Source organism: Epinephelus lanceolatus, chromosome 11, assembly GCF_041903045.1.
Source record: "Epinephelus lanceolatus isolate andai-2023 chromosome 11, ASM4190304v1, whole genome shotgun sequence".
Lineage (NCBI taxonomy): Eukaryota > Metazoa > Chordata > Actinopteri > Perciformes > Serranidae > Epinephelus > Epinephelus lanceolatus.
Genome location: NC_135744.1, coordinates 41922011 through 41941337, shown reverse-complemented (window position 1 = coordinate 41941337; position 19327 = coordinate 41922011). Strand labels below are relative to the sequence as shown.

General features: G+C 42.4%; 1 protein-coding gene across 7 annotated transcripts in view; it reads left to right on the top strand.

Moving 5' to 3' along the window:
• Positions 1-19327, top strand: part of LOC117270502 (connector enhancer of kinase suppressor of ras 2-like) — a 46170-nt gene that overhangs the window by 24360 nt on the left and 2483 nt on the right. For 2 of the 7 annotated variants that reach the window (XM_033648169.2, XM_033648152.2), the window contains exons 9-20: positions 3367-3513; positions 5001-5119; positions 7378-7580; positions 7758-7847; positions 9878-10068; positions 10179-10227; positions 10357-10535; positions 10637-10710; positions 13290-13361; positions 13603-13670; positions 15392-15492; positions 15574-16060. In XM_033648169.2, coding sequence (XP_033504060.2) covers positions 3367-3513; positions 5001-5119; positions 7378-7580; positions 7758-7847; positions 9878-10068; positions 10179-10227; positions 10357-10535; positions 10637-10710; positions 13290-13361; positions 13603-13670; positions 15392-15492; positions 15574-16060 — 1780 coding nt within the window. Of the gene's footprint in view, positions 1-3366; positions 3514-4985; positions 5120-7377; positions 7581-7757; positions 7848-9877; positions 10069-10178; positions 10228-10356; positions 10536-10636; positions 10711-13289; positions 13362-13602; positions 13671-15391; positions 15493-15573; positions 16061-19327 lie in introns of all 7 variants that reach the window. The other 5 variants (XM_033648162.2, XM_033648145.2, XM_033648209.2 and 2 more) reach the window with 3 other exon arrangements.

Below are 19327 nucleotides of genomic sequence, written 5' to 3'. Positions count from 1 at the left end.
TAAGACACAAAACAAAGTTCACTGGATTTTAGCATCCCTTCCCACAAGAAGCAGACATAACAATGGCTGCTGAGGCAAAGGAAAGTAATGAGGGAAAAATCCTCTGAGGCAAAAACTGTGATTAACTCTGAAAGTGTTATAATAACACATGTAGAATAGAATGAAGAAATGGCAAATTATTTGGGGCTATTGAGCACAGCGTTGAAAGGCTATAAAAAAAAAAAGACAGCATGTCAGACATAAATAACTCCAGGCAGCAAGAATAGATTGAATTTCTGGTGCAGGTCAATAAATAGGGAAGGCATCAAACACATAAAAAGGACAATAAATTTAACACTGGAGAGTGTTAGCAGAATCCCCCGAAGAAAATGAAACAAAAAGAAGAGACCAGAGACATGACATATCATCAGAAACACCTCACAGCAGAACATTTATTAACCAAGATAAAGTAGTAGATATTTGAAAAAAAAAACTGAAAAATCACAGGTTTCACTGCTTTAAATAAACACATTTGTTTCGGCTATACACAACCAAACAATCTTTTTTATCATAGAATAAAGCAAGCTTTGGAGTTATGTGTCTGTTTCAGCCTGTCTGTCTCTTTAATGCACTTTCTGTGTGCAGAATTTCTGTGTAGTGGCTGTCAAGGTGAAAAATTACTTGGAAAGGAACAAAGTGATTGCTAGGTCAGTGCCTGAAAAATGCCCGGTTTCTCATGCTGCTTGGAATACGCGAGATGTACTGAACCTCAGTGCAGTCAGCCAAGCAAGAGAGGATATTTCCTTCCCAAACTGGACCTGGCATATTTGGTTCAGCTGCAGACTGTGTTTCTCTGGGTGGGATGTTTTTAGTGCCAAATGTCATCAAAACTGGGTTAAAGACTATTTACAAGGCATGCAGCTGTTCATAACACACAACATCAGGGCTTACCACATCATGACAGCTCCTGCAGATTGATATCACGGGAGGTGTACAAGATGCCCTTTGGCATCCAACTTTGCATTTAGCATCTTTATAAACACGAACCTCAGAGGCTCTGCTGCAGTTTCCAACCATCAGGATCCACATGAATTATTGAAATAACGACCACAACAGCACAGTAGTGGGATAGGCATAAAAAAAAGTCACCCAAATCGTGTGTGAAAGGAAACATCCAAGTATTAAAGTCCCTCTCCAGACACATTCTAAGTAATATGCTAACATTTTATGTAACATGGTTTCTCACATAATATAAATCTCTGGAATAAATATCTCTGGAAGCATATCTACTCTTTCTCCCTAACTGAGAAATCTTCTTGCAGAAGTTTCGCCTGTACCTCCTCCAGTGCTGCTTGCACTTGGTTGACCTGTGAAGTAGGCATCAAGATGGCGAGCGTTACTGTTAGAGGAAACATTAGAGAGATTCAGCGGTACATGTTTGAGCCTCAGTCAGACACAGACTCATGGTACATCACCACAGGATCTGTCATTTCCACCCTTCCCATTAACTGTCTACATAAGCTGCCATGCAAGGCATTCCGGTAGCGCTGCATTGCATTTCGAAGGGGCAAAGCTTCTGTTCCTCATTTGCATTTAATGTTGAATCTAGGCTACTTTATGCAAATCAGGGGCATCATGCACGACTCGCCACCTCTGGAAACTCCCAAAAAACTTTTAAACTCACCAATAGCTTTGTTTCCATCCAAAACTGATTCGAATCATTGGGATATGTGCATTAAAAGAAATACGAATCCTGTGTGTTTCCATTAAATGTTCGGACTTTGGTGAAAACTACGAACTCGCGCGAGTTTTCTGCAGAACCGGAAACAAAACAAGTCTCGCATTCTTCTTCTTCTATGTTTTCTGGCGGTTGGCAACCAGCTTGTAAATGCATTACGGCCTTCCCGACCCGGAGTGTGGATATCACCATGGAGAGAGGTGCGCTACGTCAGACTTAATTCGAACATAACTGTTTCCATCCCCTGTTTTGCAAATCAACATTTTTTCAAATCAACCAAAACCCGGCTAAAGCGAGCGTATTTTAGTTTGTGTGAATCAGGGGATTTTAATTCGAATTTTGACGTTTCCATCATAATTTTCCGATGCGATACTTCTAGATGCGCATCTAAACAGGCTGATGGAAACATGGCTAATGTCGATCTAAAACGAAAACAGTACAGCATCTGCATGGCTTATTCCTGACCTGGATACAATGTTGGAGGCAGGACCCTGTTCATTTCTGTGGACGTTGCTCAGTGGCACGAGGCCAGAAACTATGAAGTAAAATTACCCAGACGTTCGGCACTGCTTCAGCATCATTGGGCCCATAAAGCAAGTGCAAAAGAGACCTCCGCCGGCCAAGCTAGCTACCTCTGGTTTAGTGCTCCGCTACCTTGAGTGGGGATGAAACAATTTTATCTTGTGGCTCGTCTAGACTTTCCAAATGTTATCTGACTGAATGGATCAAATCCTGATAGTTAAACAAGTCATTTCGAAGGATTGTAACACTCAAAATAAATGTATCAACAGATTTACAGACATCTCTTTTATAATGTAAGTAAGTGGGGAAAAAGACTTTTTGGGCCCAATAGCATCACGTGATTGGCTCGGAAGTTGTTTGGCCACTATGAAAATTGGCTTCAAAGCCTGGAGCATTTCCTGGGGGCCTGGACCACTAGCATCCAAAGGCGCCCTTGGACATGTACCATTAGAAGAGGAGTCTGTTGTACTCCGAAATAGGCAACTAACAGACATATCAGTGGTTAGTAGAAAGTGTTGTTTTTTTGTTGTTGTTGTTTGTTGGCCTGTTAGCTTGTAGGCTAACTGGCAGTGGCTGACACAGTGTTAGTGTTTGTGAAACATACAGTATCATCTGTTACGATTGGGTTTTTGGTAGATAGTGGAAGGAAGCTCAAGGGATCAGGTTTACATCCAAAAAACTGCACTCTCTACCGTGTTTGCTGTCAAAACTTTAACTACGTTAATGCAAACTCTGCTCTCTGTACCGATAAGTCTGTTCTGTGCTGGAGGTTTCAGGTTTCTTTGCTGGTGTTGTGTCACAGTCTGTTCTTCCGTCGATACAGTGATTGACTTATTGAGCCTGCTTGGTTAACGTTTGGATCTCAGATTTTAGGGAAAAGCACAGATATCACACCCTTCAGTAGAGGAATCCTTGTACAGATTAGAGTCAGTAAGGTCAAGGTTAGACAATTTGATTTTTGATTGGTGAAGAACATCAGGAAAAGCAATTGGACTAGATATTGAATCCCCATACTAGCCACTTACTGTATTTTCACATTGAAAAATCAGCTTATCATTTCTGTTGTCTGAGTCACGGGGATGCCCGTGTGTTGTGGAAACCCTCATCACGCTGTTGTTGTTTGCTAGGTGGGCTGGCAGCTAAAGAACTTGGTGAACTTGCTGCGTGGGGACCCTGCAGGTGTCACCCTGACGCTGAAGAAACGCCCACAGAGCACGCTTACATCAACCCCTGCTTTGCTCAAGAACATGAGATGGAAACCTTTGGCTCTGCAAGTATGATTACTGCATTCATCCCCCACAGATATGTTTGTGCATGCCTGTTTGTGTGTAGGTATGTCTTTGTGCGTGTGTGTCTCTGTGCTTCTGTCTGTTCAAAATAAGACTTCACAGACTCTGGACACGAGACACCAAAATCCCAGATCAGTGCATCAAAGACCAAAATATAAGAATATAAAGTTTAGATGGAGTTAAATTACAGTGGCACTTTTACAGTAGGATGCAATTTAAAACAAGATCCGTGAAACACACATTAGCTTTGTAACACTGTAAGTTGTTAAATGGGGTTTGCACTGTATTCTACAACTTGCTACTAATTGGTCGAAAGCTCCAGCATCATTCATTCACAAGTCGACATTTCAGCCCTCAGTGGCATCTGTTGTCCTACTTCGGCCAAACCAACCATATTATTAGGATCGTGTGCTTGAGCCAGAGAGGGTGGAAATGAGAGGGATGTGTATTAATGTAGCCCAGCCTTTCTTTGAGTCCTAGGCCAGAGAAAATGTTTTCTCCCCCCTGAGGCCCTGAAGCGCAGTCCTGCACAGCCTCCTCCCCCTTCACATCACATCCTCATTCTTCTTCTTCTTTGCCACCTAAATCAAATTTGCTCTCCTTCTGGCATTTTAGAGGACAGAAAAGGGGGAAAAAAGAACATAGAAACTAATGTTTTCTGCTCCGAGATGTGACTAAAATTAACAATGTCAAGGTATAGTCTGTTAAGTTATTGAAAAGAACATGGTGCCGTAGAAGCCCTGCAGTAGCTCTGACACACATAATGGTCTTATGATGGAGCACATCTCCCGATAATACATCTCTGATATTAGTCAGCTGTGAGTTACGCAACATATTAGCATAGTTTGAGCAGTGACAAATTAGTATTCTTTTGTTAAAAGATTTTCACTTCGTTCTCATTTAACAGGCTCTCAAGTGTTTTTTGGAAGTCCATGTTTTATCACTGCAAAACAGGCGTCTTGTGATTGGATTACATCTCTCTGACTGTTCAAGTTAAACTGATGATTTTGCAGCTTCCTATTATGATATCATAAATGTGACAAGAAGATAATTAAAAAGATATTAGATACATATTTCGTCACTGAGGCAAATAAACAAGGAGCAATCCATCTCCATGTACTGTTTAATAGACTATGTAGGCTATGACCAGATTTTCCTTGACCTGAATGAGAGGGACAACTAGACTGCACACCCGTCTTCTTGTGCGCACTAGTTAGAACTGGAGCATCAGAAACGTACAGTACACTGCTCATTTCACGCTTGAGATGCTCAGCAGCACAGCCTGAACCGAACAAATGGTCCCTGACTGACTAACTGACTGGACTGCTGTGAACTCCAAATTTTCTATGTGTCAATCTCTGTAACTGTTCCTCTCCCTCTCTCTCTCTCCCTGTCTGCCTGTCTCTCTCTCTCTTTCGCACACGCTCGCACATACACACACATTCACTCACACACAGCCAATCTTCCCTCAGAGCCCCAGCAGCAGTGTCGCCACGCCCACCAGCACTTTAAGCACTCCATCCAGGAGGAGTAGCTGTGCCCTGCAGGACCTCTACATCCCACCTCCTCCAGCAGAGCCCTACACCCCCAGGTGAAGACACACTTACACATCAAACACACAGTTCACCAGTGGTACCTGCTTTACTAAATAAAGTTACTATGTGGCATTTTTGACCACTAGCAGTGATTTTAAATGGCAACCTCAGGGGCAAGTCAACATGGCAGTTCCAGCAACTGCAGTTCTTTAAATGGCCACTTGAGGCTGGCTCTGGGAGCGAGTCACTCCCCTGAGACCTCCATGTTAAAATGCCCGAATTTACCACAGAAATAAACATGTTAATCCCCTGGTGCAAAAATGGTTTTGGTCTCCATAGTTTTTTTTTTTTAAAGATTATTTTTTCGGGCTTTTTGCCTTTAACTGACAGGAGAGAGTGAAATGGGGGAGTGAGAGAGAGTGGGGGGATGACATGCAGCAAATGGTCACAAGCCGGAGTTGAACCCGCAACCGCTGCAGCGAGGCATCACCTCTGTATATGGGGCGCTACGCTACCGACGCCCCCATGATTAATTTTTAACATTCATGACAGTTGTACAGGGTGTGAATTTTCTTCATACGTTTACATAGCCTATTATTTAGGCTAAAGTTACGCATCATAAAGGGCTGGCTGCTTTGAGTGACAGGCTGTCTACTGACAGTGTCCTCCGCTTCTCAGTCAGATCCAACTGTTGCTCCTCCACTTCAGTGTGCGCTCTTTTGCTTCAGACTCAATTTCTGTCTGAACTGCATGTGCCATCATATCTAATATTTTATTTTAAATAGTGTCAGACATCCAGTTGTCGCTTTGCTGAAACCACTTACATCATGTCCCTTGAGCAAATCATATGGAAGTCCTTCATGTCCCAGTGGCCTAATTATATGGATTTAAAAAGCAGCTTCATAACTGTCAGCCTGTCAGCGCTATTGATTAGCCACACTCTTGCTACGACAAATCTCTCTTTAGCTGACCCCGACCTTTGCACTTTTACCTCACTTGACGTGGTGACGTTGTCACATCAGACAGTGCTGCCAGCTCCATTCAGATCAAAGTAGCCAGAAATAACTCACCCAAAAGGTAGCCGCATGCCATCATGTGCTTGTTTGCGTATTGGTGACGTCATTGCGCATTAATGGAAGCATTAAAACTTTGCTGGATTAGATTCAGTAGAAGAATCCTCAATAAAACATTTTAATGGCATGAGAGCTCTGTCACTTCCAATCCAGACAGTGAGAGTGTCACAGTAAACATAGGAACTGATCTTCCATGACGAGCAGTGTCTCCTCTCCTCCTGCCTGTCCCACACCTACTGCTCGGCACAAGAAGAGAGTGGGGGGGGGCTGATAGCGGAAGAGCTGTGGACTGTGATTACTTATGCATGGGAGTGAAATATTTTTCAAGCAGTTAAGAGGGTCTGAAGAGTCGCTACGTCTAGCAAGAAAGTCGCCAAGTTGGCTGCACTGTCTTCAGATCGGATGAATTAATTACATTTGTGCATTTTAAACATCTTTTCTATTTTCTGACAAGAACCTTTTGCAGTAAAAATTTAAAATAAATATTCAGATAGTTATGGTAAAATAGCCAACTATTTACAGACTGGGTTGTTGCAACCCTTCTCAACAGGGGGTGCACAGCACTCTCGGCACCCACCTCTCCACGCCAATGCCGTTGTGTTGCGCTGCCAGTGTGGCTATAGCTTCACTTGCTGTAACCTCCAGGAAAGGTCTGGTAATATTCTCTCAACAAATCCCATGAAAAGACCAAGAAACCCAATAAACTGCTCAGCTATTATAAATACATCCGTGAGTCACACAGCTGCATTGGGTGACATCTTCCTTTATGACCCTAAATATGGACACTGTATTTTATTTTGAGTCAGTACACATACACCAAATACACTGTGCTGTGAACACTCACCAGGGCACCAAATGTGTATTAATCTGCAGCAGAAAATAGTCGCCAACAAATACACTAATGACTTCTGGATTATTTAGTATATATCTGCGATCTCCTCTAACTGTTAACGAAGGAGCTCGGGGCTGAGGGCCACAGACAGGCTGGAGAGGTGGGAAAGTATAGATGGGCTAACACATTGTTGGTTCTGAGCTTTTTATGGGATTTGTTGACAACTACAAAGATATAGGATATCGCTGGCCTTTTCCTTTAAACTAAAATTGTGGTTGATTTTGGCAGTTTGCATGTGAAGATGTTTTCACCTTACAGTACATTCTGATGGCGGCATTGTTTCTTTTGTCTAATTTTAGTCTGGGTCTTTACTGACAATAAAAATACCTCCTGTTTTCCGTTACCATAGAGATGACAAAGGAAATCTGTCGGGTGACGATCCTCAATCAGATGGCCATGTCGCAGAGGGATCTGAGTCACCAAACTCCTACCTGGACCAGGAGTGTCGGCGGCGATTTCCTCTGGTGGAGGAAGATTCTATACTGTACTGTTACGAGTACGACCAGAATCAAGAGGTGTCATCAGTCCGCAGGGGGAGCACTCCCACCTATGGTAAGACCTCTGCCTCGTCTGAAGACGTGCTGCTGTAATCGTGAGAGCCAAGAGCTCAAAACCCTGCAAATGTGACGTCTGTATGCTTTTGAGATGTTTTTTAAGACGTCTGCGGTGGTTTGATGTGTGTGTGGGCAGCTGTGTGATATTGACGTTCCGTGCGCCTCCTTGCTGCAGGCAGGCTGAGGCCCATCTCAATGCCGGTGGAATACAACTGGGTGGGAGACAACGAAGACCTGGCCAAGCTGAAGAGGGAGAGCAGGAGAGGTGAGTGGGAGGCAGTGGGAGAGAGAAAAAGAAAGGGAGGAAGAGAAAGGAGGGAGACAGAGAGGGACAGAGGGAGCTGAGGTGAGTGGGTGGATATCTCATAATATCCTCACCCTCTCAGATCTCCCAGCCAAAAAGTAGAAGGATGAGCTGGCCTGTCAAAACTGATAACATGCTGGATATCAGTTCGTGCCTCGATCTCCTCCATGTGTTCACAATCTATCACTGCTCCTTTTTTCCCTTCTTCATCCCTCCCTTTCTCGCTCTCAGCTTTGCCGTTTCTCTGTGTTTGGATATAAAAAGTACACTGTTGCTTTGGCAACTGTAGAAATATATCCTGAGATTTTCACATTTTGTTGGTGACTGTCGAGCTAGGTGGTAAATGGAGTGGGAGGAGACTGAATTGCTTTATTTCAGTCTCAAAGAAAGACTTGAGTGATGTGTTTGTTTCCTCTGGGGATGGTGGTGATATGTTGCTCCTTTGGGCTTTTCAAAAAAACGTGGTGGAGCTATATTTATCTACAAGAGACAGTATTTGGAAGTTTGGAGGGCTTCCTGCCTGACAACAGCCTTCATCTGTAGGTAGTGTTTTGAAGTGTCAGCATTCACTGATCTCAGACAGAGAGATCGTTAAAGGCGACTGACTGGCCTTACAGTCGATTATATAAAAAGGTTTGATCGGTTTTGTGACATTTCCTGTTGTAGCAACTAATACTTGGTTAAAATCTATAATCTAGATGCAAAATTACTTAAGTTAAAGCAGCAGTGTGTAACACTTGGTGGCATCTAGTGGTGAGGATTGCCAAGCTCCTGAGGATTCTTTTAGTGGTGATTATTCAGGACATCAGCCGGAAATAAAGATGGATGACGCACCTCGACCTCACCCACTGTACAAAAATGAAGCCATAATGTCCCAGAAACAACTGCTGCCATCTTGCCCTTGTGACAACATTTGAAGCCAGAGTCTTTGCAGTAGCGATGTCTACCAGTATTGAGTTACGAACATCTGAATATACATCAGCGTGATAAGAACTACCGAAAATGACAGAAACCATCTTTGGGAAAAATTTATTTGACTTGTACTTTGAGTTTTAGTTTGGCCCATGTTGCATCTGCTAACATGGGAGGTGGCGGGCTTTATGACCTGTACTGCAGCCAGCCACCAGGGAGCAAATGAGATGTTTTGGCTTCACTTTTGGGAAGCTGTCATGTCATCCATTTTTATTATACAGTCTATGGTTCAGGAGATTATGATCGGAAGCCAAATTATTCACAAAGGTCGGACCAGGTGATTTATACTAGTAAAAACACTGAATAAAGCAGTTCCACATTAAAAATCATTGTTTCTTGTAAGCTGCTCAGCTTGTCGCAGATGGGCCGCTAGCCCTGCACCTGTTAATGTTAGCTAACCTTTTTCCTCTAATAACTGAAGATCCAGACATTCAGGAGGTTTTTACCAGGAGCCGAATTATCCGCAGAGGTCTCCTCCTCTCCGAAACAAACAGAACTGGTGATTTAAACGGGTAAAAACACTGAATAAAGCAGTTTTACATTAAAATTCAGTGTTTTTCCAATGCTGTTCAGCTCCTCGCGGAGGGGCTGCTAACTACGGTGGCCCATGTGAAATCGCGAAAGGCCCTATTGAGACCCAGTGCTAGGTTTGTCTGTTCCAAGCCACTGTATAAACATTGCAGTGCAACATGACAGATTCTGTGGACGAAGACTGCTCCCTATGTCGATATGAATAGCTCAGTCTAAGGTTAAAAAAACCCTGACGATTTATATTTTCTGGTGATTGAAGAACATATACTTATCATATTATATTCCATGTCTGCCAATATATCCCTCTAAATTATACTCATAGGACCTTTAACTGACAAATGAGATTACTAAATTGGTGCAGCATACTATGATTCAGATGCATTCGGTGGAACTGTTCAGGGCATTTAGTATGTAAATTATAGATTTTCTGAAGTTAAATTCCGTCAAGTGTGTGTGGCGCTGAATTTGCCTCTGTTGTGTCCCTGCAGAGAATTCCCTGATGCGTTTTGCAAGTGAAGATAAAACCCCTGGGGAGGACTTCCTGCTGGGGCGCAGCCTGAGTCAGAACAGGAGGAAGACCGAGCGAGGAGGCAGCCCCACCCATTACACGCTCGTCCCTGCGCTCCAGATGGAAGTCTCCCTGTCCACATCCAGCTCCGACTCTGCCTCCCTCTACCATGTGAGTCCCTTGTGTCAATGAGAATTCTAAATTTTTTGTTATAAGCTGGAGTAGAAGTGTTCAGCAGCACTGGTATCCTCTGCATGATGTCATTCTTGTTTAATTTGCAGGTGTTTGAACGATCCTCACTGCTGTCAAGGTCAAAGAAGAAGAGTAAAGGTAAGGGCATTTGTTTAAGGAGTTTTACGTGAGCGCTCAAATGTACTCAAACCCAAACAGGAGCAGGTGTTTCTCGAGGAGTGTTTTCTGACCCCCTCATCTGTTCTGCTCCCCTGCCGCCGTCTGCAGCTGGAAGTCCCATGTCTTCAATCAGCAAGCGGCGGATTTCCTGCCGAGACTTGGGTCAGGGGGACTGTGAGGGCTGGCTGTGGAAAAAGAAGGATGCTAAAACCTATTTTTCTCAGAAGTGGAAGAAGTACTGGTTCATCCTGAAAGGCACGTGCCTGTACTGGTACATGAACGAGGAGGTGAATATGATGATTTTTTTTTGACAAAAGAACAATTCGCAGCATGAAGCCTTCATTCATTATGTGGCACTGTGATTTAACTTTGCTTTTACTGGTCACAGGATGAGAAGGCCGAGGGCTTTGTCAGCCTCCCAGAGTTCAAGATTGATCGTGCCACTGAATGCAGAAGGAAGTAGTAAGTACCAATTTTCACCTGAACATCAAGGATCAAGCGTCTTAGATTTGCATTGCTTTTTCATTTGGCCTCAAAATTGGACAAAACTAGAAACAAATTTCTTGAATACAAAGATGACTGCAGAAACTCATGTTACTTATTCAGATACAGTCCTACAAATGTATTATCGGTACAGAGGTAACCTTGTGTAAATTGGTTCTTGGCAGGCAAACCATTGGCATATATATTGAATAATTTAGGGAACTGACCATGCAAAACGGACAATTTACAGAGGACGTCTGACTCACAAACAATATGCACTAACTCTATCAACCAGCAACATTTTAGTATGCTGACAGGAGGACTGCACATGTGCACATTTATGGCTTTGTTATAATTTTCAATACGGTATTAATTTAAATCTCAGATCATGAATAAGAAGATAAAACAGATCAAATATATATACTGTGCAGGACTTTCTTAAAATACAATTTATAGACTCATACCCACTGCAAGGTTTTTCCCCAGAGGCTGTCGTCTGCTTGTATTTTGTGATTTTCTTCTTATTTTGGTATGTTTGGGATGTTTCTGGGTGTGTCGCCTACAGCCAGTAACAGCGTGCAGGTAAGGTCTTGACTTGATAGAAAGGTCCCACCCAGCGTCAGGCCATTAGGAGCACACATCCCAGAGGAAGCTACAAAAACCGTGGGCACAGTGCTGAAAAAAAAGTATAAAACGCCAAGCAATCAAAGTTCGTTCCAAACAAGAGTAAATCTGGGGTTGGCTTTTACTCCCACTTTTGCTGGCTTTACTGTTTAGAAACAGTAACTGATCATTTCTGCATATTAAACCTTCTAGCAGCTGCAGTGTTAATAACAGTGGATGCAGAGGACTGAAATTATCATAGTGCAATAATGGTAAAAAATATCTATAACTAGAAAAGTGCATTCAGTGGAGTGCAGATCTCTGCCAGGGGTGTCTGGAGGTTTGTGAATGAGGACCAGGGAGTGCAGGGCTGTATGTCCAGCAGTGTGCAAAACAGAAGTGGATGAAATGGGACCAAACTTTTTTATGGATGCCAGTTTTTTGAGCCACAGTTAAGGTCAAAATGTGGCCTGCACAAAACTAGGATCTTTTTTTAGCCTAGCTAATTGCTGGAAATGCCTTTCGCTGTGTAATTATTATTAAATTAATTCACAAAGGTATTCAGTGTACATTAATTCCTGACAGCAAGCACGCTGGCCTGTCATGTTGTCTAAAAACTTGCTCAGTGTATTGCCACCATAAGCGATGAGTTAAATAACAAAGGCATTTCAGCCGCTGGCTGACATTATTGAGTGTCGTTAACAACCACTGATGACTGTTTGAATGAATGAATTCAAACCACAATTGTCTTATCTTGGCATGCAAATCTGGACAGGAACAATTGCTAAACGCCAGCAATGTAAAATGTCAACTTCAAAATGAAAATCCCAACAAAAGAATCCGCCAACACTTGCCTGACCGCCATGTATGTACGTCACCTACTAGCTGGGTTAGAAGAGTGAGGAATCAGCAGTCAATGGCGGTGTAAAACAGAGCAGTTGATACAATTATTTTTTTCAAAATTTGTGATTCACCTTAACCCAAACGGTGGTTTTGCACACAGTCATAAATGTGCATAAAAAAAAACAGTTAGGCCGATGGGTCCAGTAGTATGCAAGATTAGCTGCGGACAGACAGATGCACACACCCACATATGAACACAAAAAGTTAGTTGGCTAAAAATGTCAAACAAGAGGTGTGTAGATCACATTTTATCAGTGAGTTTTGGATCTGAGGGCAGTATCCAGAGGGAGGGCTGATCATTTGTTGAGTATGAATGTTGATGCATTTCCTCCCTCATAAAGTAAATCCAAAAGCAGATTTTTTTTGTGCCTGCAGGTGCACGATACAAACAAAACAGGGATCGCTCCATAGCACCACTGGAAGTAAATAAAAAAACTCCATGGGAACCTTTAAAGCTAGTAGACATGGACGTTTTTAGGAAAAACTAAATATTTAGATCCTTAGATCACGAGAAGTTAAATCTGATCTGGTTAAAGGAAGACAAATCTTGCTTTTAAAGATTCAATTGCAAATCCCACATAGTTCAACACGGTTCAGATAATGGATGTGCTTCTGTATACAGTAATCTGTACTTGTCACAAATAGCTATTAGCACATTTAATGGGTTTATTGTTCAGTAATGGGTTGAATGGCAGCAAATTCAGATGTTGTGAAAGTCATTATAAGGGTTTTATAATCATGGCTTACCTTCGTATATCTCGCTTAATCATGCCACTCAGCTCCTGGGTGCAGGATTGTGTTTGCACGCACTCTTGATGAAACTGACTCAGACTTACATACAGCTCTGGAAAATAAGCAGAGCAGTTTATCTCATGATGCAAAGTCTTGCTGTTTTTATGTCAGTCTGAATTACTGAGTGTGTCTGCGTGTGTGCATGTGTGACCGTGCGCCTGTTTACCTCGGCAGTCTTGTGTATTCATATGTTAATGTGCGCTATACATCCCCGCTCTTGTGCATACATATGATTAAATATACCCTCGGTTCTCTTTCAGCGCTTTCAAGGCTTGCCATCCGAAGATAAAGACCTTCTACTTTGCAGCGGAAAATGTAGACGACATGTCCCGGTGAGTTAATGAGGCTGTGATAGTCATGCTGTAAACTCCCCCAGTCCCACATCTGCAACCTCATTTATACCCCTGCTGGCCGGAAATTGAATCCCCCTACCCACCGCACTGCCCACTCTCCTTGAAAAGAGCAGTTTTGTAAGGTGATTGGTCAAACAGGGACACACACACGCACATGAGCACACAGTGTTCTATTGGATGTCAAGCTGCTGTGCGTCATGACCGTTCTTTTACCCCACAGGTGGCTGAGTCGTCTGAGTATGGCAGTGGCAGGCTACTCCGAGCAGGAGAAAATTCGTCAGGACCAAGGTGAGATTAGTCACAGACTGTTCACGCCGCTGCAAAAGATTCGCCGTCTGTTGCAGGTCGACACTTATATAAAACACCATGATTGACAAATTTAATATAAATATGTAATGATGAATGCATGGATAATTCTTTTGCCTAGTCTTCCCTTGGCGAGGATTTAAATCCATATCACAGGTTCGCAGCATTAATATTTCATGTATAAGCTCCATCTTATACATGCTGCAAACATGCAAACAGAGAATTGACTAAATAAATCTTATTTCTACATCAGTGGCTGAGGCTCTTTAACACCTCTCCCTGGTTTCACTTGCACTTCACATCTGATTCAAGCATCTCTACTTTGTGCTGCATATAAATGCTAATTTTAGGGGCTGAAGACGCACTTGTTATTTTCATATTCTGGTGTTCTTTGGCTTCTTACAAATGGACAGGAAGTAAGCAAAGCTACCCTTGAGCTATTTAGAGGAGCCTATGTAGAAACCCTGCAAAGGAGGGTGGGTGAGATCGGGTTTGTCATTTGTTTTATGAAGAGGGGGCTTCTTCCTTCTCAGACAAGTTGCTAAATTACACCCTTAACACCTCCAGATAACTTAACAGGAAGTTCTCACATCTTAGATTCACCCGTCTCCTTATTCAGCCTCAGCAGTAGCTAGGCCTGGACTTACATCACACCCACGCCTACACTGCAGCGTCAGAACACTCTATCATGGGGACGGCTGATCTCTCTGACCTGACACAGCAGTTCAGAAGCTAAAATTGTCATAAATGTTACATGTGGAATATTTTTGTATCAGCTACAAACATTTAACTATAGAGTCCCCTAACTGTAGACAAACCTCAGTCTGTCTCAACACAGCTATAGTCCAGGTGGGAAGATTCTGACACAGGTGTGCAGGGCTCCTACGCAGTATGGAAAAGTATGGAAACTTATTCTAGTAACTTGCAGGTCCAGAGAAGTATGGAAAAATATCTGTGTTTCCAGACCATTGCCTCTATTCTGTTTTCTAAAATATAAAATTCAGAATTTCTAAAAATAAATTGATCACACAAGCAGAGTGTTTTGCATTGCATTCGGAGCAGGCAGCCGGCACAGCCAAAATGCTAAATACTGTGTGAGAGAGTGCGGGCCAGAGCGAGCTTAATGTCGTCAAAAGCGAGGCAAAAAGTACGGCGTGTGACTGAACGCACACTCCTACGCAGAGCTGCCTCCAAGCCTGTACGTCAGAGCCGGCAACACAGCTCTGCCCTAAGTGCCTTATAAATGAACAAATCCGGACTTTCGTAACCAAATTAGTTTGGAAGAAAACCTGGCAATATCTTTGAATTGCATCACAAATAACAAAGTATTAAGCTCGTTTGCACATTTATGTGTAATGTGGTTATGTAATTATCAGAAAAGTACACAGACTATCTGCTTTGCATAAGGAAACCTGCACAGCTGTGTTCATTGTTGTTTTCAAGGACACAGTGAATAAACAATGCTGCACAGACTGTGAAAATTATATTGTTTAACTTTGTTTCAGGTCTTGTGGAAATTTGAATCTGGAAAAATTTGAAATTTTGAAGTGGAAAATGTGTAGGGTCGCTTGGTTGAGTGTAACTGCTTTGTTTTGACAAATGTTTGTGACCACATTGTCCCTAATGCTGCATTTACAGAGCAGAAGAGTTTTTGATTCTGCTATAAAAATAGAAACATGACCCAGTCTGTTCATTCATGACAGATTACTGGAGTGAGAGTGATCACGAGGACATGGAGATGACCTCGATGTCCAAACAGGACAGTCCGCCACCACCTTATGACACCTATCCCAGAGCATCCTCAGTGAGTCTGTCGGCCTGTAGTTCAGTAGATAGATGTGCTGGAAACTTCTCTTTTTCACTTGCTAATTGTCTAATTGTTTAGGTGAGTCCCTACCTGGAACCGAAGCGTGGCCACCTCTCCTCCTCTGACACCTTCCAGTCCCGCTCCTCTCATGACGACTTCCACTCAGAGCCTCAGGACGGCAGCAGCAGCAACAACGGCGTCTCCCCTGGGCAGAAGACGAGCGGCCACCGGAACTCGTGGCAGGACCAGATGGAGAGCAATGCGAGGATGCACTACCTCCAGACGTTTCCAGTGGAGGAGAACATGCTGTCTGAGGACAGAGACCAACTGGCGATGGAGTACCGCAGACAGTCCACCCTGCCCGCACAGCGCAGCCTGCTGCAAGAACAATACAGGGCCCTGCCTCTGCCCCTCAGGTCCAGCATCGATTCAGACGCGGGAGGGAAACCCCGCAGCTTCACGCTACCCAGGGACAGCGGGCTTCATGCTATCCTGGCTGCTACCGCTGCTGCATCGGATCAGAGGGAGCCCCATCAATACCAGCTGGACCGGCCCAGAGGCAGTGGTCAGACACACACCGTCTCTGTTTCACATCTTTTCACATGAACCACACGCGTAGAAAAATTATCACCAGGTTGGAGAATACTGTGTATTTATGTATCACACTGGTACTAAAACTGTCAGTCAACCAATCATTTACTTGATCTATAGAAAATTAACTGACAACAATTTAAGTCATTTATCAAAACAAGGTTGACAAATTAATTGTAACCAGTGACTTTATATAAACATGGACGATGTGTGTCCACTTCCTCCCACTGAACAAAAATGAAACCAAAATATCTTGCATATGGCCGCTGCCATCTTGCACTGGTGACACCATTTGCAGTAGTGATCATGAAGTAGAGCCACGGAAGTTCCCGCCCATACACCCATATAACCCAACTGCAAACAACACCACTGATTGTCACACACAGCTGTCAATCATTATGTGAATCCCCGTTTTAGGTAATAAATAACTAATAAAACCAAACTTATCAGTAAATGAACAATTGAACACACACCAGCATGATAGGATGCATAGGAAATATGTATTTGACGTGTACTTTAATCTTTTTGTATGGCTCATGTTCCATCTGCTAACATGGAGGGGATGGGGTTATTCACCTGTACTGCAGTCAGCCAGCAGGGGGCGACAGAGATGGTTTGGCTTTACTTTTGGGGAGCTGCACACCTTTGTTTGCAACCCGACTGTACATCACACACGTAATGGTGACTATTCATTTGTGCATACGTGTAACCCAGGGGGTACTGCTGTGGTTGTCATGGATACTTGGACAGCAATGTTAAGTAGCTCAGCTAATTTGACAAATTATAAATTATGATTGGGTAAAAAAAAAATGCATCCACGTCTGTGTGCTCAGGAGGAAAACACACACACACACACACACAAACAGTACTACAAATTGGCTGATTTTCATCATAGACCAACGACACAGGCCATGCTTCCCACCAATCTGAGTCACTTCTAGCACCCTAACACCAAGCGCTGCGTGAAAACTAGTTTGCAAGTGAGCAGAGAAGTAATGAATAAACTGTTGAAATGTCCAGCTTCTGCCACTCCAAGTGGTACTGGTACAGATTTGACTGAAAATTCAACACAAGGACAATTTCAGGATCACTGTGTCTTTCGTACAAAAATCTGCCTCACAATATCCACTTTTATATAATAAGGATGTTAAATAACATCCAGTGTAAAATCAATCTAAATCAATATTCGTGGAACATTAGGTTTGGTGTCACTGACGGAGAACTTGAGCTAATCTGACAGGGCCGTGGGGCACATCACACAAACAAGGCTGGGAACCACTGCAGTAGACCATTAGAGGGAATCAAGGTGACTCACATTTACCAGTATAACTGAGATTACCTTGTAATCTCCAGTCTTAGGGGCCTCTCCTGCTCATTTTAACACGCAGATCAGTCTTTTCTTCTGCAGTGGTGAGCATGTGTGCTTATTTGTCGCCAGTTATTTTATTAAAGCTGCTAACAGGCAGTCAGAGGCAGCAAATGTCAGAGGTTGAATACTCACTATTATTGCTTTATTGGATTGGATTTGAAGCCAGCCCATTTGCCGTCCCTCAAAGGCCTCCGGGGCAGTTGCCTAAGTGAGATGAAATTTAGTGTCTTATTTGATAGTGATTTATCTTGGCAGCCCACTCTCTCTCACACACTCACGCTCACTCTTTCTCTCTCTTTTTTTCTCTCTCTCTCTCTCGCGCGATCGAGATGTCATTGTGCCTCTCGGCAGTGTGTGAATGGTGAAGCGAGGAGGAATCCTTTCAGCCCATGTTAATGTTGAATTCTGAACAAGATAAAGAAACGCGCCTAAGGGTCCTTTCTTCTTGTCCTCATTTATCTATTGCTCCACCGTTCACTCTCTCCACCGCTGCCTGTAAAGACAAGAAAGAAACACAAAACAGGCGGCAAATAAAGCATGATACATTTCAAAGCACAGCCCCAAAGCTTCAGACCGTACCACCCTGCTTCCAAAACACAAAATAGAGTGACGACAAACAGATTCAGAGCACTAGTGCAGTGTTCGTATCATGCCAGCAGAGGGCAGTGGATGTAAACAGGAGAGAAGAGGCGTCCTGGTTGTTTATTAGAATGATGTACAAGCTGTGTTTTTCTTGAAGAGGATGCCATGATGAAGAGGCATACCACAAAGTGATGTATTAAAAAAAAGAGCAGAAATGTTCATCCTGTGAGGAAGAAGACCATGTATACATTATTTGATTAGACAGGAGAGAGCACAGTTTACTCTCATGAAGTTAGAAAAAAAATATTTATCGACTAAAACAGGAATTAAAAAAGACACTTCCTTTGTATGATGTTTACAGCTGGTATCTTTAAAATTGTTATTAGCTTAAATTAATCTTTATTTTTTACAAAGCCTGGTGTCTCGATATATTGGGACTTATTTCCAATAGAAGCAAATTTATTACAGTTAAGTAAAACTAAACTAAAAACTAGGTTTGAAAAAACATTTTAGTGAAGTGGAATAAAAATAAAAACTAGACCTTAAAAAATAATGAAAACTAACTGAAACAATAATGTGTACTCACGAATCAAACTCAAATAAAATAAAATCATTCAGGAAATTTAGTTTTGATTTAGTTGTCAACACAAAAAACACGAGGAGGCACTGGTGCGTATGTTTATTGAGACTGTGTAACTGGGAGTCAATTTCCTTCACAAATTGTTGTATTTGTTTTGAAATATCAATTCTGAACTTCTTAAATCTTTCCCCTGGCAATTAACCCCCATCTTGTCAATAATAACAATAAAAAATGACTAAAACTCAGAAAAATTGAACTAAAAATAGACATTTTTAAGCAATGAAAATGAAGTGAAATGAGCAAACCCACGCTACAAAATAACCAAAACTAAACTGAACTGAAATCAAAGATTGTAAAATTAATATAAATACAAACTAATAAAACATACAAACTAAAATAGCGCTGACTGTGATTAAACTAAAGGGTCAATTAAATTACAAATACACATATTTTAATTTGCAGATAGTTTCAGTCTCTAGTTTCAGTCTTACATCTTTTGCAAGCAGTGCTATGCAACCACTCATGTTAACTTAGCACATTTACTAAACTAATGTATATAAGAGGATGCTGAAGGTGTTTGTACTTTACTTGAGTATTACCATTTTATTATATTTATTTCGACTCCACTGTTGTGCAGTTAAGGGGTAAATACTCTTTTTCCCCACTGCATTTATTTGACAGTGGCACCAAATAAGATTTTACATACAAAA